General features: G+C 42.5%; 1 protein-coding gene across 3 annotated transcripts in view; it reads left to right on the top strand.

The window, feature by feature from the left end:
- The window catches only part of klhl14 (kelch-like family member 14), a 60,760-nt gene extending 37,084 nt beyond the window's left edge, over positions 1–23,676 (top strand). For 2 of the 3 annotated variants that reach the window (XM_062023495.1, XM_062023496.1), the window contains exons 4-11: positions 4,136–5,036; positions 6,229–6,350; positions 12,043–12,132; positions 12,471–12,549; positions 12,647–12,837; positions 20,569–20,727; positions 22,189–22,346; positions 22,436–23,676. In XM_062023495.1, the coding sequence (XP_061879479.1) occupies positions 4,159–5,036; positions 6,229–6,350; positions 12,043–12,132; positions 12,471–12,549; positions 12,647–12,837; positions 20,569–20,727; positions 22,189–22,346; positions 22,436–22,576 (1,818 nt within the window). In that variant the 5' untranslated portion in view covers positions 4,136–4,158 and the 3' untranslated portion in view covers positions 22,577–23,676. Of the gene's footprint in view, positions 1–3,620; positions 3,826–4,135; positions 5,037–6,228; positions 6,351–12,042; positions 12,133–12,470; positions 12,550–12,646; positions 12,838–20,568; positions 20,728–22,188; positions 22,347–22,435 lie in introns of those variants that run through there. The other variant, XM_062023498.1, reaches the window with a different exon arrangement.
- Positions 23,677–25,374: the final 1,698 nt, after the last annotated feature.

The following is a 25,374-nucleotide window of genomic DNA, read 5'->3' as shown; positions in this document are numbered from 1 at the left end:
TTATGCCAGTCTGTCATTCCATACAACTTCTAAGGTATCTGTCACTGCCTGCCCCATGGGAGTCAGTGTGGATTTTTTTTAAATTCTAATTGAGCTCTTTTACTTAATTGACAGTTCATTATGTCCTAATAAGTTATTCTAGTCAATTATTCTAAACGTTAACCATCTGTTGCCATAAAATAAAAAAAAACATGTGAATGTGATGTTTTTCTTCTGCGGTGGTTGATGTCATTGCCAGTGTATAGGTTGTCAACATGTTGACCCATTTTAAACTCCTAAATTCTGTGATATTTGGTGTCGAAAATGTTATTGTTGTCTGTGAATGACCAATTGGACGGACTTTTGGAACAAGTGTTGAGGCCTAAGGATAGGACATTGTTAGCCGTGGCATGTTAAGTTGAAGTTGAAGTACCACTGATAGTCACACACACACTGGGAGTGGTGAAATTACCCTCTGCATTTGACCCATTCCATTGTTCCACCCCCTGGTAGACGAGGGGAGCAGTGAGCAGCAGCGGTGGCCACACTCGGGAATCATTTTTGGTGATTTAACCCCCAATTCCAACCCTTGAAGCTGAGTGCCAAGCAGGGAGGTAATGGGTGCCATTTTTATAGTCTTTGGTATGACTCGGCCGGGGTTTGAACTCAAGACCTGCCGATCTCAGGGCGGACACTCTAACCACAAGGCCACATAGTCCGGTTAAAAGGAACTTGATCTTAGAAACCGGTAAGGCACAAGGACAATGTTCTCCAAATTACTGCAGGTTCCATACAGGAAAACATTTGGAATCATTTTTGGTGTCAGATATTGGATGGTGGGTCATGGCATAGCAAATTGAAAGGAACTTAATTTCTGAGTGCTAAACCCCAGGAACAAGTAAAGCACAAGGACAGTGTAGTCCAAATTACTGAGGCTTCCATATAAAAACATTTGAACAATTTTTGGTGTAAGAAGATGGATGATGGGCCATGGCAAGGCAAGTTGAAAGAAACATGATCCTTGACTGTTAGAACACAGAGCTAGGTAGGGCACAAGTATTGTTCAGATTACTGAGGGTTCCATACTGGTAAAAAAAAATACGTAGACCTCATTGATAAATGAGACTGTAGGACAGGGTAGTCCAGAAATCATTAGATGTCAGAAGTTGGATGGTTTACCGTTGCATGACCCGTGACAGGTAACTCCTAACCAGTAATCCATGGAGATGGGTGAGGCAGTCTATAAACCATTAACATTTGCAAAGAGAAACATTATACGACACTTTATTAGTAAGAGAAGTTGATTAATCTTGGAGTTCCCGCTTGACGCTTGGGACAGGTGACCTCTTATGGGTAATCACTAGAGATGGGTGGGAGACTAGACTAGGATGACTCCACTGGTACCACCGGATTTAAATCTGGGTTGACTTCTCCAATGTTGGTGAAAAATTGTGACAGAAATGGGATGTCATTTTTGTAGTTGTAAGGTATAATGTGGCATACCCTGGTGGAAGGAGAGAGTTAACTTCAAGTGATAGACCTTGGAGATGGGTAAGGCACAAGGATGATTGAACTGGGGTTGTGTAGGACAGTGTTTTTCAACCTTTTCTGAGCCAAGGCACATTTTTTTCATTGAAAAATTCCCGAGGCACACCGCTAGCAGAAAACATGAAAAAATGAAACTCAGCAGCCGATATTGACATTTAAAAGTTGTTCTCGCAATTGTTGGATATGAATTCAAACCATAACCAACCATGCATCACTATAGCTCTTGTCTCAAAGTAAGTGTACTGTCACGACCTGTCACATCACGCTGTGACTTATTTTGGTGTTTTCCTGTGTGTAATGTTTTAGTTCTTGTCTTGCGCTCCTATTTTGTTGTTGATTGTCATGCCATGTATGGATGTGCTTTGTGGACGCCGTCTGCTGCTCCACACGCTGTAAGTCTTTGCTGTCGTCCAGCATTCTGTTTTTGTTTACTTTGCAGCCAGTTCAGTTTTAGTTTCGTTTTGCATAGCCATCCTTAAGCTTCAATGCCTTTTCTAAGCGGCACTCCCCTTTTGTTTATTTTTGGTTTAAGCATTAGATACCTTTTTACCTGCACGCTGCCTCCCGCATATATGTGATCGCGACAAACCGTGTTCCCGACATCTACAAAGCAATTAACCTACCTGCTGATATGCCGAGCTCTAGACAGTACAGACACTCAACAAGGGCACATTATTTGCGGATTATAATTACTGGTTTGCATAAAATATTTTTAACCCAATTAGGTGAAATTACATAATGTCCCACAGCACACCAAACAATATCTCATGGTACACCAGTGTGCTGCGGCACAGTGGTTGAAAAACACTGGTGGAGGACATTGTATTGGATATTATTGTGCACATGTACCTAATGCTGTGGTCAGTGAGTGTCCATTAAATACATTTTAGCTGCAAATTAAGTGTGGCACATCTCTCTTCTTATTTTAGTGTTTCAAGCATGGTTTTGGTTCTTCTCTACTAAGTTCCGGTTCACTACTCTTCTGGTGTTCAGACCTGTACATAGAGGCAATGTGATATGAAACACTAGTAAAAGTAGTTTTATTGCTCCCAACATGACTTTAGGGTGTGTGCCACATTTAAATGAAACACAATAAGTGTAAGGCTCACCTTATAAACAAAATATTGGACATGCAGTTTATGATGCATATGCACAAGTTGAGTAGAGCACCTTGCGTTTGAAGGTCTGTCTGCAGGGGGGGGGGGACGAGGGGTTATTTTGGCGATGAAGATTAAGGCAGGGGCTTTTTGTCATTTGTGCGAGACAAGCCATTCATCCATCCAGTTCACAGCCAAAAAAAGGCTGGTCCCAGAAATTAGCAGTTTCAGCTCAGCAGCAAAGTCGCCGGGCTGTGAAGGCAGAGAGAAATTGACTAATTAGCAATGCGCACTAAAACTTGACGGTTTCTCTCCATAACAGCGAGGGGTGGAAAAAAAACCAAGAGACTCGCCTTTTTTTTCTCCCCCCTTTTCCCTCTTTCCTTTCTTCCATAGATGTTTGAAATCGCAGTCATTTACGCTCGACAGTTTTTACAATAGCCTTGAGCCATAATTTTGCGAGTCTCTCCAGCATCCATACCCCTGCATGGTCTCTCTCCACCGGCCATGCACGACCGTTTCTCTCCCCAACCGTGGATTTCCTATTACTCTCGTTACGACTCACTGAGCCCCAGGCCCAAGGATAATGATGTGTTGTTTCTTGGTAGCATAATTTGTCACACGTATATTTCTTCTTCTTCTTCTCCTCTTGCAGAAAGCACGGCTCCCCTCTCACACAGTCGCACACTTCTGGTTAATTCCGAGGAAACAAATGATCAACAAATAACCACAACCTAATTTGGACTTTTTGGGGGAATCGCTTTTTTTCTTTTAAAAGAGGAAGAACAAAAGAAGGGGGATCTTACACACTGGAAACCCCCCCCCGAAGAAGATTACTTTCTTTTTCTGAGCGTGTGCGTGTGAGTGTGCGTCAGGTAAGTTGTGGCTGCTCTCATCATTTAGTTGTCACACTGGCGGCGCGCGTAAGTTTACGCACGCACAAATGGCGTTTTGTCGTGACGTGTCCGCAAACAAAAGACTCGAAGATAGCCGGGAACTTTTACCTCCTTTTTTTTATTTCCCCGACTTTGTTTTCGACGAGATAATTGCCTTTTTTTTCTCCTCCACTGCGCCGTGTGCTCGTTTCATAGCCTGGCTGTGCAGCTGCAGGAGCGGAGAGAGGAGATAGGATGCCTGGTCCATTCTCTCCCTAGCGGGCATTTCTCCGTTCTGTATCCGCAGAGTGGAGCACCGTTGCCGGGTAGAGCTCCACAGCATCTCCGTCGTCTTTCTTTGGCTCACCTGCGCCCCCTAAATCACAGCGTCTGTTAAAATCTACTAAAAATGAATAGGAGTGTTGCACGATGGAGACTACTGCGTTGTTTTTGGTTCTTGCTTCATGACTGTAAATTGAAGATGACCTAATCCCGCATGGGATGTAAATTCTCTGGCATCTCGGATCAGTAACTTATCCAACTGATTGCTGTTGTTTTTTGATAGACTGAGGCTGCGTGTGTTGGGCAACTTGCTGCTCTGAGGTAAATGGCTTGCATGGTTTATCTGTTGCCCAGGTGGCGTCCACAGTCAGGAAGTCATGTCCAGATCGGGTGATCGAACGTCGACCTTTGACCCAACACACAGTGACACGCTGCTGCACGGGCTCAACCTCCTGTGGAGGAAGCAGCTTTTCTGCGATGTGACTCTCACCGCCCAAGGACAGCACTTCCACTGCCACAAAGCGGTGCTAGCGTCCTGCTCCCAGTATTTCAGATCGCTCTTCTCCTCGCATAATGCCATCAACAACGAGGGCGGGAAAGGAGACCAGGGCAGCAGCGGCACCCCCTCGTCCTCGCCTGATGACAAGCTGGTGGCCCCTAGCGCCAGGCCCATAAATAACCTGGTCCTGCAGGGCTGCTCCTCCATTGGACTAAGACTAGTGCTGGAGTACCTCTACACTGCCAACGTGACTCTTTCCCTGGACACGGTGGAAGAGGTGCTGTCGGTCAGCAAGATTCTCAACATCCCCCAGATCACCAAACTCAGCGTGCAGTTCCTCAACGACCAGATATCGGTGCAGAACTACAAGCAGATCTGCAAGATTGCTGCCCTCCACGGGCTGGACGAGACCAAGAAGCTGGCCAACAAGTACCTGGTGGAGGACGTGCTGCTGCTTAATTTTGAGGAGATGTGCGCCATGTTGGACGCTCTGCCGCCCCCAGTGGAGTCAGAGCTGGCTCTCTTCCAGATGTCGGTGCTCTGGCTGGAGCATGACCGAGAGACCCGCATGCACTACGCGCCGGACCTCATGAAGAGGCTGCGCTTTGCCCTCATCCCGGCACCGGAGCTGGTGGAGAGGGTGCAGTCGGTAGACTTCATGAGGAGTGATCCCGTCTGCCAGAAGCTGCTGATGGACGCCATGAACTACCACCTGATGCCCTTCAGGCAGCACTGCAGGCAGACCACAGCCAGCAGGTAAGACAAATAACATGAGCTACGACCAACTATCAACACACTGTTCCCAAGTTTTGTCAAAAGGTGTCAAGCATTTGAGTGGTCAGTTGAAAACAAGTGGCCAAAAGAAGTTGAGGTGCTCTCTTTTATAGTATCTTCAAAAATATGATCTTTATACACTTACACATCTGCATAACTTCTATTTTTCATTCTAAACAAGATGCATCATACTGAAAATAGTTTATACATTTGATTTGGTGGCACTTTCTTACTTGTTACATTGCAAGTAAGAGAAAATACAAGTTTTGTACTCACACAGTGAGGCCGAGCTTCATACTTAGCATACCACTCTCTGTAGGTATAGCTAAAACTAGTCACATATTGTTAGGAAGTTAATTAATTGGCAGTGATGTCATCATTCCCCTCACACTCATAAGCATAGGTGTGGCTCCATTTAAATCCCAAGCATTTCAAAATCTATATCCAAATTTCCCCTGTAACATATTTATGTTTGCTTGTGAGCCTAAATGAACAAGGAATCCTGGAATCCTCATAATTAGTTTCACATGCCACTGTTTCTCCCCTCTCAATTAATCACCATTATCTATGTCTAGGGGCTCATTTGCATACAAATAATCCCAAAAAGACTTCCAAGTGGGCCAGTAGCAAAGAGATATAATGAGAGAGAGATGCCAGTGATGTAGCCATGCATAAAAAAGGATAGTAAGAAAAAAGAAATAGGGTGAATGTAATCTAATATGTTTATGGCACATTATGATTAACTGGTAGATTTACGTTAGAAGCCATTAGGATCCAAACAATGCTCCTATATGGAGAGTATAGGTGTGCCACCTCCAATGATACATCATATGCAAACTCCTAGAAACAACTAGTAACCGTCACATGAATCATGACAGCCAATGTGCTGGAGACATTGTATGGGCAGGGTTATGTAGTCAATTGCCTTTTAGCCTCCAGCATGGCACCCTGCAGGACAATCCATGCTTCACAGCTAATTAGAACTAAACGTTTTAAGGGTGTAATAACCATTCGATAACACATCACGATAAGTGTGCCTTTTGTTAATTGTAATAAATGTCTTCAACTCGAGTAAAAATATACTGATAAAGGAGCTTCCCATTGTGGGTCTAGGGAACAAGTTTTTCAATGATCTTTTTCAGCTGTTTGCTAACACACAGTGTTGTCATTACAGAATCCGTTCCAACAGGAGAATGTTGTTACTGGTGGGTGGTTTGCCTCCTGGACCTGATCGCCTGCCCAGCAATTTGGTCCAGTACTATGATGATGAAAAAAAGACATGGAAGATTCTCACAAGTGAGTTTCTAAAGTTTTTGGATTTTATTTTTCGTCTGACTTACAGAATCTTCTGCTTAGTGGCTTTTTATGATGGAGAATGCTCGTTCCTATGGATGACTTTAACGCGGGTTAATTTGAGCGAAGGAGTTCCCTAAATCCTTCAGGTAATAATATATCACTATCACTTTTTAATATAAGTTTCTAATCAGAGCGTGACTACATGGCACTGCGGCGCTTCACGCCCGGTTCCCCTTGTTTTTGCTGAAATATGCTGTCGAGATGCATGATAAGATTCACTTGAACCTAATGCTCCACTGTGGCAGAGATTGAACGCAGGGCTGTGTGATATCTTTACCGAGTAGCTTTTAAATTTGTCCTGATTATTCACTCACAGTGATCGATACTGGCTAGATTGCTCTAATCATTTATTAAAACACGGAGTGAACTTGGTTGCTGGCATTTTGGCTGTGAACTAAATATTGGGTTTTGAGAAAACAAATGCTGAATAGGTAAATAAAAAATGTAGTTTAATAAATAGATAATATCAATAAAGGTTTATCATTTTTAGAAGGAGTGCAGTATTATGTCACATTCAAAGAAAAAACACAATTTTGCAATATTTTTTGCTCCTGCGGCCCCAGCCCCCACAGGTTTAAAGTCTACCCCCTATATGTCAAAGTCAAGGCCCGCGGGCCGGATCTGGCCCGCGAATGAATTATCTATGGCCCCGGGATAATTTTTGATTAGTATTAGAACCGGCCCGCAGGCCACAGCCGCCTGCTGCTGTTTTGCACGCACCAATACTCCATCAGTGTTGGTGCTAGGAATTTTCAAAATGGGGTCCCAGAGTAAATTTTTAGGGTTCCACTTTTTTGTAACAGTTTTGAAAACAAATGATAAATGTATGCATTATCCTGTTATATCTCATATTCTATATTGTGTTTTGGAAAAAGGTTGTCATAAACGTTACTTAATTCATTTTAAAAAATGATACAAAAGAAAACACATTTTTATGCATATGTAAATGTACTCAGTTATAAACATTCATTCACTTTCTTCTTCCTTCATGGATCTAAACTTTACCGTTGCCGGTATTTTTTTCTATATTTTTATTGTAATATTTTCAGAATGTGTTTTTCTATTTTTGGCCAAAGTAAGACAAAGAAAACAATCTGAAGTTGTCTTTATTTTTTTTGTTTAATGCCATGATTTTAATAGTCCGGTCCGCGTGTGCACAGATTTTCCTACATGCGGCCCCTGAACTAAAATGAGTTTGACACCTCTGCCGGTACTTTACTTTGAAGCAACTTTGGTAAATGATGAGGTCACATCTTGAAATAAAGTCATAATAGGCCGTACAGATTATTAAAGGGGACCTATTATGATTTTAATATACATTTTAAACACCATGTAGTCTAGAACAGTGGTCCCCAACCTTTTTGTCACTGCGCTTGTAAATTTGTCCCACGGAACGGGGTGGGGTATTTTAATTTTAATTGTTTTTTTTGTCATAAAAAAATACAATCATGTGTGCTTACGGACTGTATCCCTGCAGACTGTATTGATCTATATTGATATATATAATGTAGGAACCAGAAATATTAATAACAGAAAGAAACAACCCTTTTGTGCGAATGAGTGGGAATGAGTGTAAATGGGGGAGGGAGATTTTGGTTGGTGCAATACTTTATTAATACTAATATAATACTTTATTCTTCCTTTTTTTGTTTTCTTATAGCCTGAAGGCTGATAGCTTGACCTAATGTTTAAATAAAAACATCCACCTCACTGTGACGTCACAATGTAACCAGACTAAAAAACCCTGCGAACAGAGACATCCAAAACTGCCTGCAAGCTCACGCCAAAATGCAGGAACCTTATGATTTGATACTTTGGCATTGTTTAACACGAGTATCCAACATTGTAACAACATTTATAAGTCAGAAAAGACCAAATTCATCATAGGTCCCCTTTAAAGAAACTACCTAGTTGCAACCAGCAGAGGCACTGTTGATTCACTTAAAGCAGTGATTCTTAACTGGTTGGTCACAACCCACTGCAGAGTCATGGTAACGTTTGCCAACGAGTCAAGCATTTTTAATGTATCTTTTAAGTGAACGATGAGAACATTTGTGAGCCATTCCAACTCGTGCAATTAGTGATGTAATGATATCAAAAATTAATATCACGGGTATTGTGACCAAAATGATGACGGTTATCATTATTGTTGTGGTACTGTTAAATGTGCTGAAAAAGTACTTACAGTATATACACACTGAAATCTTTTGACCAAGTTATTACTTTTAAATACTTAAAATAAGTAGACTGTTAGACAGCCCACTATTTTGCATATTTTGTGTTTTTTATGCTTTATTATTATTGTTTTAGTCTTAGTATTTTATCTGTTTAAAGGCTAAGCTTTTATTGTTTTAAATATTGGTTTGTACTGAAGCATGTAGATTAACTCATAGATTTATTTAAATGAAAAGTTGGTAACAAATTAAATGTATTATGATTATTTATTATATCTGGTGGGCGCTGTGACGTCTTACTCTGTTCAGTGGTCCTTGAACGCAAAGTGCCTAGTGGTTAGAGTGTCCGCCCTGAGATCGGTAGGTTGGGAGTTCAAACCCCGGTCGAGTCATACCAAAGACTATAAAAATGGGACCCATTACCTCCCTGCTTGGCACTCCACATCAAGGGTTGGAATTGGGGGTTAAATCACCAAAAATTATTCCCGGGCGCGGCACCGATGCTGCCCACTGCTCCCCTCACCTCCCAGGGGGTGATCAAGGAGATGGGTCAAATGCAGAGGACAAATTTCACCACACCTAGTGTGTGTGTGACAATCATTGGTACTTTAACTTAACTTAAACACCTCTGTCTCTTTTTTTGAGTATAAAATCATTACTCTGTGCTAAGAGAGTACAGCTTGTAGGTTCAGTTTGCACAATTTAATATTTTAGTTGCTCAGACAGTAATGTGTTATTATAGATTTAGATTGGGGTACAATATAGTGTTTCTTAATGGGGAAATATGTTAATGTGTCTTGTATTCATGTAACCACTTAAGCTAGCGCGCTGGCGCCAGTCAGCCAATTTGCAGTTATCAATCACGGTGTTACAATCATTTTAATTTAAAACGCTAATATTAACCGTCGAGAGTTTTACCGCAGTTATCATTATCGTAATGCTGCTCATGTCAATAAATACAACAAAGTGATGACTGATTTGGGCTGCTTTCGAGATACATTTGAAAAAGTACAACAAATCCATTAATTAATCTGTATATCAATCAAAGAGGTAAGCAACTGACCACCTGTGCATATACACTAAAAAGTTACAAGAGCTATCCAGGCTTGTCAACCAATACTATAGGCCATTAAAGTAGGTATTTCTGGGATCACCATGGCAATGCTATTCTCCTTATTCTCGACTTATTTACCATCAAAACCATTTTGAAGTAGTTACTTTAAAGACCAAATATCCCACACATTTGAGGTTAAGGGCACTGCTCAAAATTCTGTGTATTGTGTGTTAACATATATATAAATTCTGATGTCTTTGTTAGCTCACATTTTTGTTGTACAGTCTGCCACTTTCCTCCCTTCACTTGCCATCCTTGACCTTTCAAGGCTCACCTCTATATTACATATTGTTCTCATATTCCAAAGGTCACTCTTGAGATAATTGGAAACCATATTTTTCTATTCAATTCTATTGAGTTTGTATGTGTTGTTGTAGTAGTTGGAGACATTTTTCAGCATTAGCTATGATTTCTAGGCCAGTTTTCGAGATTCATGCAGCAAATTTTGTGTTGTTTTTTCTTTCGGTTTTAGTCTGTTGAAGTCCCCACTAATCAGATTATGTCCTGGTAGTCGCCGAGTGTTTTTTTTTACTTTGCCACAATTTATCTGGTGCATGCTACAGCCATGCACACATAGACACACATCAGGCTGAAACTCGGCAGTGTCATTTGTTCATTAACCTCGCCCTCATGGGTACGGCAACAAGCAAAAAGGTCAGTGGGGATTTCCATCACTCCCAACTTAAAAAGTTAATACTCAAATGGTCCGTGGCCTTGTGGAAGGACAAAACTGCACAATCATCCCCTGAGCACATCAGTGAACATCTGATGTAGCCTCCACACAATGGATGTGAAAGAGGAGATTATTAACATTCAATCATAACTTTGCAATGAGGCGAAACCTAAGAGGGACAGCCTTTGATTAAGACATTCATCAAGATAATTTGGGAAGATTCTGATCTTCTGTCTTGTTGTGTCACACAGAGCCACTAGCCGTTGATCCTAGTGCAAAGTTTGCCACCTAGCGTACTCACAGCAGCGTGAATGAATGCCAGACAAAGGCGGATCTGATATTAGCATCCCCCAATCAAATGGTACAATATGGCTGCTTGAATATGAGGAGACTCCACTCTAGTGTGGAAGCTGCTACGATGGCGGAAAAAGACACAAGAGGCAGAGCTGCAGCAGCCTTGGTGCATTAGCCATGTAGTCATTCAAGCATCCCCTTGCCTCTATGCAGAGGTTTCTGACTCCCTCTAGTGAGCCTTGAGCTCAGTGTAGACTGCAGCCATGGCGTTTATGTCGAAGACAATGCTGCCCATCATTCTGAGGATCTAAAAGCAGAAGGGCACGAGCGGGTAGATTAAATCCATTCAATAAGGTCCAACACGAGGGCGAGGTAAAAGTAAATGGCATGTTTTATGTCTTTCAGGATTGTAATCAGAGCTTTGATGTCTCAGCTGCCACTTATTCCGCTGCTCGCCTGTGTCCGAGACACCTGTAGAGGCAGGGCATACGTGCCACATCGTCCTACCAGAGTGCTCCTCCCACTGTGTTGTAGCCCTGCCAACACAGAGCTACGAGCACCACTTTCCCCCGCTACCAGTACAAGATGATTTCAAGTCACTCGACATCAAATAAAAAGCTGCCCATCCGTGGCCTATATACTGCTGACTGAACGGTAATGTAAATAGCATGTAAGGGAGTTTGGCAGTCATATGGCACTTGTCTTTGAGGTGCACTGGAGGCAGGCAACCTAATCCCCACGTTCCAGATAAAGCTGTGTTTAGTGTATATGGTATTAGCTCCTATCTGCCCCCCCCCCCCCCTCCCGCTTGTCAGGGAGCGGCACATGTCAGACGGGCCGAGTGAGATTGCAGTGCGAGGCCGATTGGAAAAAAATGAGATTCAAGGCTGTCTAATTCTGCAGCAACTGTGATCCATCAGGCGGTGGAAAGGCGACAGTGGAAATGACTGATGGAGACAGACAGGTGGGCCTTAACATTCCACTGATTTGTGCTCCACAAGACCCCCCTCACCCCACCGCGGGCGCCTGAGATTTATTGAGTGAACACGATCATGTTCATTACGACTGTCACCCAAGACCATTTCTCTACATCTCAATGGGGGTCACTGCAAAAAAAAGATGATGGAGAACAGGAAGGGGAGAGCAAAAGCATGTGACCCCGGCGAAAAATAGTAATTTCTTATGATAACAAGGTTAACCAAGACTCATTTCCCATATTGTACTATTACGGGAAGAGTCTGGAGTCCCCTCGTGAGGAGTTAATTTTTTTGTGGACCACTTCCACTTATTCAAGAATAGTTATTTAAGGTTGTTCAGTTTCCACCTACTGTAAGAGTCACATTATTCACTAATTATTTTCCTTTGTGTCCCACTCAGTAATGCCTTATAACAGTGCCCATCACTGCGTTGTGGAGGTGGAAAACTTCCTGTTGCTCCTAGGAGGAGAGGATCAGTGGAACCCCAACGGTAAAGTGACTCCCCTCATTCTCCTGCATTTGATACTGTAGCCTTGTTCAATGCTGCATTGTAGTAGTTTTAAAACCCAGCTTCAAGCCAGATGAGCACTGAGTGGACAAACAACACCCTCAGTCACACTTGTCATTATTTGTCGCTGAGAAGTAACAGCAAAGTCTTTGATGTGTCAAGTTTCCTGGAGGGCTTTTTTGTACAATCGAGTTGGAAAGAGAGACAGCAAGAAGCTGATTCAGGGACATTATGAGCTAATGGCATTTATTATAGGATCACATTGCAGATATAATTTATTTTTTACATTTTGTAAATACATTTTTTCCTTGTACTTTTAGGAAAACACAGCACTCATTTTGTAAGTCGCTATGATCCCAGATTCAACAGTTGGATACAACTTCCGCCTATGCAGGAGAGGTAAGGCCTTTATTCTCACATGTATGGTGTTTTATTACATGTTATCAACTTTATTTTATAGCCAAGTACAATCACATGACACTTTCCTTCTCCTCAGGCGAGCCAGCTTTTTTGCCTGCCGTCTGGAAAAACACATCTTTGTGATCGGGGGTCGGAACGAGACTGGCTACCTCTCCAGCGTGGAGTCGTACAACCTGGAGACCAATGAGTGGAACTATGTGTCGTCTCTGCCACAGCCTCTGGCCGCCCACGCTGGAGCGGTACATAACGGAAAAATCTACACATCAGGTTAGCAGACATCCCGCCCCACATTTAGTTAGTTAAGTTAGTAACCTTCGACACATTCACTTTAAGTTGTGTCAATAAAAATTTGCCAATATAAATTATGTTGGTAGTTTGCAGAATGCAATTTTCCCCACAGTACCGCCATCTATTTGTGGCGGTGGGTTACAGGATTGCGGGGTGTAAAAATGGCATAATCTAATTTGCATAATTGCCTATCAGGGCTATATGGTGCGACACATTTAGTCGCATTTGCGACTAAAAATAGATTGTGCTACAAGAAAAAATTTAAAAGTAACACTCGTGGGAATATGGATTCAAACCCTTTTATTCTTATTTTGCTCCTAAAATAGGACCATTATAAGTGGATCAAATAAGTACGATTTGGGGAAAAGAAATATTATTGTCAACAGAACATACAGACACCATAGCAAACCTCAGCGCAGACGTGATCACGTGTACACAGCCATGCTAGCTAAACTGCTGCCAAAACAATTAACCAGTCACCGGGGATTTAATTTCAACAACTAAAAATATTAACTTGATATTAAATTAACCCATATTTCCTCTGCTCGATGTTGAGCTCATTCATGTCAATGGTGTTTTAACTTTAAAGAGGAACTGCATTTTTGGGGGGAATTTTGCCTATCGTTCACAATCATTATGAAAGACAAGAAGATAAAAGTTAGTTTTTTTTCCGCTTTCTAACATGTAAAAATAGGCTTGTTCTACGTGGCTAGCAATGCAACTAATGGGAGCAATTGGTTCTGCTTCCGAATCACTTTAAAAATGCATTCAACAGTACTTAATTTACGTTCCGTAACCAGTATAATAACCAAGCTGTAGCGACATTGTTATTGTAAGAGCGTAGTAACACATCGCCATGCTTAGAACACACATGCGTGTTTGATTCCGGAAGTACACACATTTTCTGCCAGGAAATGTTGCTGCTATGGAAACAGAAATCAATGTGCGGAAGAAATCAGTCCCAGAAATGATTAAAATGATCAAAATACGGTAAATATTGAACATATTACATATTGTGCTGAACGTGTCTGTTACTACATTATATATAGAATTGCACTGTGTACAAAACCCCAGAACCATTGAAGTTGGCACGTTGTGTAAAACGTAAATAAAAACAGAATACAATGATTTGTAAATCCGTTTCAACTTATATTCAATTGAATAGACTGCAAAGACAAGATACTTAATGTTCGAACTGAGAAACGTTTTTTTTGTGCGCAAATAATCATTAACTTAGAATTTAATGGCAGCAACACATTGCAAAAAGGTTGGCACAGGGGCATTGTTACCACTGTGTTACATGGCCTTTCCTTTTAACAACACTCAGTACATGGTTAGGAACTGAGGAGACCAATTTTTGAAGCTTTTCAAGTGGAATTATTTTCCATTCTTGCTTGATGTACAGCTTAAGTTTTTCAACAGTCCAGAGTCTCCATTGTGGTATTTTAGGCTTCATATTGCGCCACACATTTTCAATGGGAGACAGTCTGAACTACAGGCAGGCCAGTCTAGTACCCGCACTCTTTTACTACAAAGCCACGCTGTTGTAACACGTGGTTTGGCATTGTCTTGCTGAAATAAGCAGGGGCATCAATAATAACGTTGCTTGGATTGCAACATATGTTGCTCCAAAAGCTGTATGTACCTTTCAGCATTAATGGCGCCTTCACAGATGTGTATTAGTTCCTATGCCTTGGGCACTAATACACCCCCATACCATCACAGATGCTGGCTTTTGAACTTTGCGCCTATAACAATCCGGATGGTTCTTTTCCTCTTTGTTCTGGAGGACACGACGTCCACAGTTTCCAAAAACAATTTGAAATGTGGACACGTCAGACCACAGAATACTTTTACACTTTGCATCAGTCCATCTTGGATGAGCTCGGGCCCAGCAAAGCCGGCGGCATTTCTGGGTGTTGTTGATAAATGGCTTTTGCTTTGCATAGTAGAGTTTTAACTTGCACTTACAGATGTAGCGACAAACTGTAGTTACTGACAGTGGTTTTCCGAAGTGTTCCTGAGCCCATGTGGTGGTATCCTTTACACACTGATGTCGCTTTTTGATGTAGTACCGCCTGAGGGATCGAAGGTCACAGGCATTCAATGTTGGTTTTCAGCCTTGCTGCTTATGTGCAAAGATTTCTCCAGATTCTCTGAACCTTTTGATGATATTACGGACCGTAGATGGTGAAATCCCTAAATTTCTTGCAATAGCTCGTTGAGAAATGTTGTTCTTAAACAATTTGCTCACGCATTTGTTCACAAAGTGGTGACCCTCGCTTCATCCTTGTCTGTGAATGACTGAGCATTTCATGGAAGCTGCTTTTATACCCAATCATGGCATCCACCTGTTCACATTTAGCATATTCACCTGTGGAATTTTCCAAATAAGTGTTTGATGAGCATTCCTCAACTTTCTCAGTCGTTTTTGCCACTTGTGCCAGCTTTTTGAAACATGTTGCAGGCATCAAATTCCAAATAAGCTAATATTTGCAAAAAATAACAACGTTTTCCAGTTCCAACGTTAAGTGTCTTGTCTTTGCAGTCTATTCAATTGAATACAGGTTGAAAATCCAATCCAATCCAATCCACTTTATTTATATAGCACATTTAAACAACAAAATGTTTCCAAAGTGCTGCACAACAATATTAAAAACAATATTCAAATATTATCCTTAGCTCCACCAATGACTGAATAAAAACAAAAAATAAATACATATAAAACCAATATAAAAAACAATATCAAATAAATATGATTAAAAACAATTTTAAAGGGTAAAACCAATTAAAACAGTAAATAGAAATCAAAATTTTAAAAACACAGAGGACAACAGAGGACCACACAACTCACGTAGTGTTAAAAGCCAGAGAATAAAAGTGGGTCTTAAGACGAGACTTAAAACACTTCACTGTGGGAGCAGTTGGAACATGGAGGGGCAGAGTGTTCCAGAGCTTAGGGCCGACCACAGAGAAGGCGCTGTCTCCCCTGGTTTTAAGTCTGGTCTTGGGCACTACGAGCTGGAGCTGGCTCTGGGACCTCAGAGCGTGCGCCGGAGTGTAAATTTGGATGAGATCAGAGATATTGATTGATTGATTGAGACTTTTATTAGTAGGTTGCACAGTGAAGTACATATTCCGTACAATTGACCACTAAATGGTAACACCCGAATAAGTTTTTCCACTTAAATTGATTCATGATACAGATATATACTATCAGATATATACTATCATCATAATACAGTCATCACACAAGATAATCACATTGAATTATTTACATTATTTACAATCAGGGGGGGGGGGGGGTTAGGTTTGGTTGTTATCATCTGTCATCAACAATTGAGAACAGAGAAATGGATATTGGAACAGTGTAGGTCTGACTTGGTAGGATATGGACAGCAAGTAGTGGGCAAAGAGAGAGAGAGATAGAGAGATAGAGAGAGAGAGAGAGAGAGAGAGAGAGAGAGAGAGAGCGAGAGAGAGAGAGATCAGAAGGCATAAGAAAAAGTATCTGCATTTGATTGTTTACATTTGATTATTAACAATCCGGGGAGGGTGTTAGTTTAGGGTTGTAGCTGCCTGGAGGTGAACTTTTATTGCGGTTTTGAAGGAGGATAGAGATGCCCTTTCTTTTATACCTGTTGGGAGCGCATTCCACATTGATGTGGCATAGAAAGAGAATGAGTTAAGACCTTTGTTAGTTCGGAATCTGGGTTTAACGTGGTTAGTGGAGCTCCCCCTGGTGTTGTGGTTATGGCGGTCATTTACGTTAAGGAAGTAGTTTGACATGTACTTCGGTATCAGGGAGGTGTAGCGGATTTTATAGACTAGGCTCAGTGCAAGTTGTTTTACTCTGTCCTCCACCCTGAGCCAGCCCACTTTGGAGAAATCGGTAGGAGTGAGGTGGGATCTGGAGTGGAGGTCTAGAAGTAATCTGGCTAGCTTGTTCTGGGATGTACTGAGGTGCCAGTACATGTACAGCTTTTAAAACAAACAGCAAGGTTTTAAAATCAATTCTAAGATGAACAGGGAGCCAGTGCAAACTCTCAAGAATTGGGGTTATATGCTGCCGTCTCCTGGCCCCTGTTAACAGTCGTGCTGCTGCCTTCTGGACTAACTGAAACCGGGAGCGAGCTTCCCTGTGCTTGCTTTGTGCATATACCTGTTGCACTCTACCTTAGATTTTTGGTCCTTTTGGCATTTGACTTTTGATCCTCTGCTACGAAGATCATTCCTAACAGAATGATCCCTCCAACAAATAGCGGTTTGATAAATACCCACGTGGCATCAGTGTATGGGGCTTGAGCTATCACTCAGTGCAGCCTTGGCTCAAAACTTTCACATATCCATTATGGAACACCGCCGGCGCCAGAAGCGCGCAGGGGGAAGCGCACACCACGCCGCAAGCAAAAGACACGGAAGGAGGCTCACGCACATGTTGTGCCCAGTTTGGATATTTATTCTTTGACTTGAACAGCCAGTCAACCACAGTGGGCCTTGGCTCAAGCTCCTCCCACCTCACCCGCTCTACAGTTTTCCGGAACCCCTGCTTTTCCTGTTCTGGTTCCAGCCCCCAGATTCTCCAAGTCCCGGCCCCCGCCAACTCCGGCTACTCGGCTTCCCAAGACGCACCCACCCTTGGCTTCTGTCCTCGCTAAGGTTGCGGATCTACAACTCCTCCCTCCAGCTCCGTAGTCTGATATCTGCTTCTTGGGGGGGGGGGGGGGGGGGGGGGGGGGAGCTTCTTCTGCCTCTTTACCAGTCATCAGCTCATTCTTCAGCTCCACTTCTTGGTACAGCACCGCAATCTACCAAAGACTTTCAAGAGAAGTACAGTGCGGCGTGGATGGGTGAGTGGTACCGGAAGGTGTTGATTGAGCTGGAAATGGAGGATCAGCCTAATGTGACGACGCCCACTCCAGCCATGCTCACACCAGCTTCGATGCCCACTCAAGTTAAGCTCCCTCCAGCTTCGATGTCCACTCCAGTGAAACTCGCTCCAGCTGCTAAGTCCGATCTAGCCAAGCTCGCTCCAGCTGCACAGTCTGTCCAACCCAAGCTTGCTCCAGCTTTGATGCATGCTCTGCCACCATCCTCTCTAGTGGGCCTGCAGACGCTACCATCCTCTCTAGTGGGCCTGCAGACGCCACCATCCTCTCTAGTGGGCCTGCAGACTCCACCAGGTACTCCAGTGGGCCTGCAGACGCCAGCATTCCATACGCCTGCTGCTCCAGCTCCCCAGACGCTAAAAGCAACTCCAGTGAGTCTGCCACAACCACCAGCCTCGTCCCCAATGTGTCTACTGATGACGCCATCCTCGCCCCCAATCTGTCTACTGATGACGCCGTCAACGTCTCCAGCGGGTCTGCCGACGACGCCATCCTCGTCTCCAGCGGGTCTGCTGACGACGCCATCCTCTTCTCCAGTGGGTTTGCCGATGACAGCGCCATCCTTGTCTCCAGCGGGTCTGCCCACGACGCCGCCATCCTTGTCTGCAGCGGGTCTGTCCACCCCGCAATACTCCTCTCCAGCGGGTCTTCCCACGACACCAGATCTGCAGTCAGCTCGACCTCCAGTCCAGCCACCAGCTGCTCCAATTCTGCAGCCAGCTCCAGCATTGCATCCAGTACTGCAGCCTCCGCAACTTCCAGCTTGCCTGCTGCAGAGGCGCCAGTCTGGCGCTCACCCTCCTCGCTTACTGCGAAGGTGCCTATCTGGCACCCGCACTCCGCCATCTGGTAGGTCAAGAATGTGGCCGTTCCATGAATCTCCTCCCCGCCATCAGCAGCAATGCCCGGGACCCGGGCGTGGACCCTCACAGCTGCTGGTACAAGGCTGCCGCTCGCATCCATCGCCTCATCGGCCACGTATGTGGCCGTTCCCTGGACGTCCACCTCGCCTGCTGCAGCGGCGTTCAATACGCCGCTGCCACCTGACCCGTCCCCGGTGGCTGCGGGGACACTTAGTCTGGCGACCCGCCGCCAACTCCTCCCTCCACCCTCCTTAAACTTTGTACCGTTTCTGGGACGTCTAAAATCCATCCCTTTTGGGGGGGCGAAGGGTACTGTTACGACTTGATGGCGATGCTTTGTTTTAGTTGGGTGTTTTCCTTGTGTTTTTGGCTTCACTTCCGGTTATATGCTCTTATTTTAGTTCCACTTCCTGTTTTGTTTGCATTCTGTTTGCCCTAGCTTTACTCTTTCTGAGCGCTTCCCTCCTCACCTGCGGCTTGTTTGCGTTGATTGTCTCACCTGGTGTATGAGGGCTACTTAAGCCAGTCAATCCCCAAATGTTTTTATGTTTTTTTATATTTTATTTATTTATTTTTTATCTTGTTCTGTTTGTGTTGTGTTGTGTTTGCTCGGTTCTCGTATTATCTTTTAACCTGCCCATTGTACAGCACTTTGGCTACCCCTGTGGTAAATTTTAAATGTGCTTCATAAATAAAGTTGATTTGATTTGATTTGATTTGATTTGATTTGATTTGATTTGATTTGATGTTTGGTGTCTTGGTGTTCAGAAGAATGTTCACACTTTGTGGCATTTTTGACTTCTTGTTTTGCATTTTTTTCTTGTTAGCTCTATTTAGTTATTTTTCTTGCACAGTGTCCCTGTGTTTGCATTGTGCATATACCTGTTGCACTCTACCTTGGATTTGTGGACCATTTACCTGCTCGTTTTCCGCTGTCTCCTGCTTTTTGGGGTCACAACTTTAGTTACAAAGAGCATTCCTAACAGATGTTCAATTGAGGGTTGCATTAGGCCTTATGATAGCGCTGTGTTTATATGTATGAGTGCAAATGTGTGTTACTGTATACATTGAGTGTTATTGGTAAAATTCAGTTTTTTAGGACATTTCATATTGCTCCTAATTATTTTCTGTTACTAGTGCTCCTAGTGGAAAAGCTGAGCATACAGCTTTGCCTATTACATAAGGTTAAAAAAAACTATAAATATTTAAATCTTTGCCTTGTGATTATTAGCTATTAGTATCTACATTCAACCTTTTATCTTGTTACTTTTGTAGGTTTCTGTTTTTCCTTATTTTGCTGGGGTTTTTTGTGTTTAATTTATGTCCGCAATGTGTCACGGCCCATAAAACTACTAGCTGTGGTCTGCCTAAACTTTGGACATGACTGGTTTATGTATTTCACTGGAAAGTTGAAGTGTTATCTTCCAGTACTTTCTGCAATGTCAAATCTAAAAAAATACACTATTTCTTTGTGGAAGTCCAAATTAATTTGTGGCGCAAGCTTGTTAGCTAACTTAAATGCTAACATGAATACAAGACACAATAACGTCTTAACAACATACCCCAATATCAACCGACTGTATTTTTCATAAAAAAATCATAATATGACCCCTCTAATGCGCCTTATAATCCGGTGCGCCTTTTGTATGGAAAAACACCTGAATAGACCCGCTCATTGGCAGTGCGCCTTATAATCCGGATTTTTGAAAAAAATACAACTTAGTTGAAAGATTTCAGTGTGTGTATAAGTATGTTTTAACACATTCAACAATACTGTGAGAATGATAACCATGATAATTTTGCTCACAATAACCTTGATATGAAATGTACAAAATTGTTGCATCTCGAGTCATTATCACATTTTGTGGCTTTAAAGTTGAATTAATTGAAGTATACAATAAAGAATAAATGCAGCAAAAATATAATATGTTTGGCTGATAGAGTTTTATCTGTCATAGGTGGCGTCCACAATGGCGAGTATGTGGCCTGGCTCTACTGCTACGACCCTGTAATGGACGTGTGGGCTCGCAAGCAGGACATGAACACAAAGCGCGCTATTCACACGCTAGCCGGAATGAACGACCGCCTCTACGCGATCGGGGGGAACCATTTGAAAGGTACGCACTGGAGCTTGTCTGGAAATGGACAGAAAACGTTAAAGATTGATAGTTTCGTTTGTGTCTTTTGTCTGTCTTCGAGTGACCTGGGAACCATGACCTTGCTCACTTTAGTTTCCCTTCTCACAGGTGTAGAGCATTGTGGTGATCGTCTTTTTTTGTTGAAAAATCAGAAAGACTGTGTTTTTTGCTCTGTTTAGTGCATTTTCTCACCGTCAATATCCTGCACATAGAGAGGCGGATGTTTTGACTGTAGTATAATTTAGCATCACAGAGTTTTTTTGCCGTCCACTTTTTTCTTAGTTTAGAAATAACCATAAATAACCTTACCTACAGTACAGGCCAAACGTTTGGACACACATTCTCCTCATTCATGCATTTTCTTTATTTTCATGACTATTTACATTGTAGATTGTCACTGAACCCTTTGCTCTGATTACTTTTTTGCACACTCTTGACATTCTCTTGATGAGCTTCAAGAAGTAGTCACCTGAAATGGTTTTCACTTCACAGGTGTGCTTGAAGCTCATCGAGAGAATGCCAAGAGTGTGCAAAAAAATAGTCAGAGAAAAGGGTGGCTATTTTGAAGAAACTAGAATATAAAACATGTTTTCAGTTCCATCCATCCATGTTCTACCGATTATCCCTTTTTGGGGTCGCTGGAGCCTATCTCAGCTGCATTCAGGCGGAAGGTGGGGTACACCCATGGCCACCTCATCACAGGGCCAACACAGATAGACAGACAACATTCACACTCACATTCACACACTAGGGCCAATTTAGTGTTGCCAATCAACCTATCCCCAGGTGCATGTCTTTGGAGTTTTCAGTTATTTCACCTTTTTTTGTTAAGTACATAACTCCACATGTGTTCATTCATAGTTTTGATGCCTTCAGTGACAATCTACAATGTAAATAGTTATGAAAATAAAGAAAACGCATTGAATGAGAAGGTGTGTCCAAATTTTTGGCCTGTACTGTATGTTGCGCACAAATGGCTGAAAATTTGCCAAACACGCACCCCTATAATATTGCCTGTGCTGACAAATACACCACAGGTTGGCTCTGTTATTAAACCCTAAGGTTTGACCCCACAAGTAGGATTTACTTCCCTCACACAGCTCAATGCGCTCGAAAAAAAAAAACCCTGTAACTTGGTATTTAGTTGAATCACCACAAAATCTGGTACACACCTTTAGGGGACCGCCAAGCACATGTCTGTATAATTGTAGCAAGGTTGGCTGTAAAACATGGCCGCCATCAAGCAAGACATCTTTGCAGTGGCACAGGCGAGACTTTGCAACTAATGGTGCATAAGCCATTTGTGTAATGGTTATAAAACTGTGGGACATATTTATTACATGTATGCTAGTATGTCTGCCAAAGCTTTCTGACCACAACCCATAGGGGGCGCCATCTTAAGAAAATTGACGAGCGCGTACTTCTCTTTCCCGCTCACAGGTTTCTCTCATTTAGACGTAATGCTCGTGGAGTGTTACGACCCCAAAGCCGACCAGTGGAGCATCCTCCAGACGCCCATCCTGGAGGGTCGCAGCGGTCCAGGCTGCGCCGTCCTGGATGACAGCATCTTCCTTGTGGGGGGCTACAGCTGGAGCATGGTATTGTTTGACGTATTCCATTTGACAGCGAGAAACTCAAGTAGCACCAACAGGAAGGGAAGGAATGACCGCATTTTCTTTTACCCCAGGGGGCCTATAAGTCGTCAACAATCTGCTACAGCCCAGAGAAAGCAACATGGACAGAATTGGAGGGAGAAGTGGCAGAACCTCTCGCGGGGCCGGCTTGTTCCACCGTCATTCTTCCCGCCTGCCTCCCATTTAACAAATGACAACTAATCCAGCCGAAAGGCGACGATGGCGGCCAGTTCCACATGGATTGGGAAGAATCGCCCCAATAAGAAGTCAACAATTTTACAACTGACCCTGGTTGTGTGTATAAATTATTTTTTTACAAGTTTGACAGGAGCACTTTTGTTCTTCCCCTCCGAAGGTGTGAAGAGAAAGGGAAACAAGCGGTGTAAAGTCATGTATCTAAACTTCTCTGTGCTCTGAGAATGGTTTATATTAGGTATGATTTATTTACACTGTTAGTGGGTGTTTTTGGCTTCTCTATAGCACGCATAGTGTCGAGCTCAGTGCTAGCTTTCAGCTCTGTCGTATCCTGTAGCCACATAAACCCAATGACAGACTGAGAGAGAGAGAAAGAGAGAGAGAGGGATCATTCCCACTGGAACTTGGAACTAAACCAGCACTGGGTGAGTTACTTTTATTGTGGTGTATAAATAGTCATCATGGCTCACTATGTTTTTGTGGATTGTGCACTAAATCTGAACACCTGGTCACCTGCTTATATCATATTTTCTCCTTTTCTTTGGTTCGGAAAAGTCTCACGTTCATGCATCCAAAGTGATCCAGAAAACTGGTTTGCTGTGATTAAAAATACACTGTACAAAACATGATTAACATACCAATTCCCAATGTTGATGCGACGCACTAATTAACGTTGACGCTAATGATGGTACAATCAAATTGCTCACCCATGTATCGGAAGCATTTTTGGGTAAACCCAAGAGTGGCGACATTGTTTCTGCTGCCTTGTGCAACTAATAGACGCCACTTCCAGAAGTATTATCGGATACTAAGCTTCCAAATCTGAGCATACAGCAGACCTTAATGCACTTAAAGTGAACTGCAGAGTTCATTGTATTGTAAATGAATCATTGTGATGTTTTAACTAAAAAACAAACCTCTTAGTACAAATGACTCCAGCCTAGTCTATGTCACTGAGTGAAAAAAGAAACAAAAAAGTTGACTCTAAATGTTGAACCCTGTAAAGGTTTTGTTGACTTCATTCTTGTACATAATCGCTTGCAGTGAAACATTTTTGTGCACTCAACCTTTTGGATTTATTCTCAAATCCTGTTATGTCCTTTGCATTTTAGAATATGGAAATAAACTGATTCTTGATGATTAAACTGGTTTATTGGGCCCTTTGTTTAACCAAAGTTTCCTCAAATTGTAGCATTTAGTTACTCAACTGCAGAGAGTACCAGTAGGCCTTTATTTGCACAAATGCTGATGTTAGTTATTCTTAGCTTCTGTCAATGCAGTGCATTTAGAAGCAGGGTCGACTAATTGTTCCACACTTGTTTCCTCAAGTCACATTACGATGTCACACCTGCCTGATCAGCACGGCCAACAGTAAGACAAGACCAGATTTAACTGTCTACTATAACCCACGAGGTATGCTTGAAGTACCCTTTTTGTAAGATATAAACATCAAGTTGATCAAGATGTACTTGCTGCACAGCTGTAAGACCATGCTGATGTGTACTTTGCATGTTCATTCATTATTTCTTTTCCCAGACCTCAATGAAGGCAAAACCACATCCAAGCTTTTCGATTGAGATAAGAGTGAACCCCCACGACTACATTTGGAGAAGTGTGACATCTTTATTCAGTGTCTGCACGCCAGGAAATGGTTCATCATCATCATCATCATCATCATCATGTCTGCTTGGGGAATAACTGCAGTAGTTAAGACGAACACAGGTGACCTTTTAATTAACTGTGTGGTCAATTACAGCTTGGTTGTAGCCACAGAAAAAGTGAACGTGAGCTGCTTGGCATTCATGTGGTCAGGTTATGGGAGGACAAAGCCTGCTATGTGCGCTCCATCACATGTTAAGTCAGGGGTCCCCAAACTTTTTGACCCGGGGACAAACTGCCTTTTCCTTACACCGAACAAAAAAAAGTAATATGTGCACTGATTTTTAAAAACTCTACATTTAAACATTCCAAAAATATTTTACGTTTCCCCAACCATTTCGCCATTTTTTTCCCTCGTGCACTAATTCACTGCGGCGCGAGCGTGATGACGTCACGTTATCAATGGGAAAATGTATTTTTAGACAATATGATTTGCCTGAGCGGTTAGGAGACCCCAAGAGTAACAAGCAGTAGAAAATTGATTGATGGATGGGCTAGAAAGGACAGATTAAAACAATTATAATTTAAAAAAATTAATAAAATTGTACTTGGGACTACCCGTGGGTAGTCCCAAGTACAATTTTGGACGCAGGCGGGTTGTATCTGGCCCGTGGGCCGTAGTTTGGGGACCCCTGTGTTAAATAGATGGCATACTGCTATGATAAATCTGCTGAAACTAATCATCTCAGACAGTCAAGTGGTTATATTTCTATTGGGTGAAACAATTCACTTATTCTGTTCAGCTCTATCTTGTTTATATTGATTGTGGTAACATTTTAGTAACACATAGAAATCAAACATTGGATTTATTTTCTGCAAGATGACCAACGGTAAGGATCTCGAGGGCAAATTTTCAATCTGAAATACAGTAGAGGCCAAAAGTTTGTACACACCTTCTCCTCATTCAATGTTTTTTCTTTATTTTCATGTAGATTGTAGATTGTCATTGAAGGCATCAAAACTAAGAATGTGTGAGTTATGTACTTAACAAAAAAAGGGTGAAATAACTGAAAACGTTTTATATTCTATTTTTTTTCAAAATAGCCACTTTTTGCTCTGATTACTGCTTTGCACACTCTTGGCATTCTCTCGATGAGCTTCGAGCACACCTGTGAAGTGGAAACCATTTTAGGATGAC

This window comes from Entelurus aequoreus, linkage group LG16 (assembly GCF_033978785.1).
Source record: "Entelurus aequoreus isolate RoL-2023_Sb linkage group LG16, RoL_Eaeq_v1.1, whole genome shotgun sequence".
Lineage (NCBI taxonomy): Eukaryota > Metazoa > Chordata > Actinopteri > Syngnathiformes > Syngnathidae > Entelurus > Entelurus aequoreus.
The sequence above is the reverse complement of the archived record's forward strand: the minus strand, read 5'-3'. Positions and strand labels throughout refer to the sequence as shown.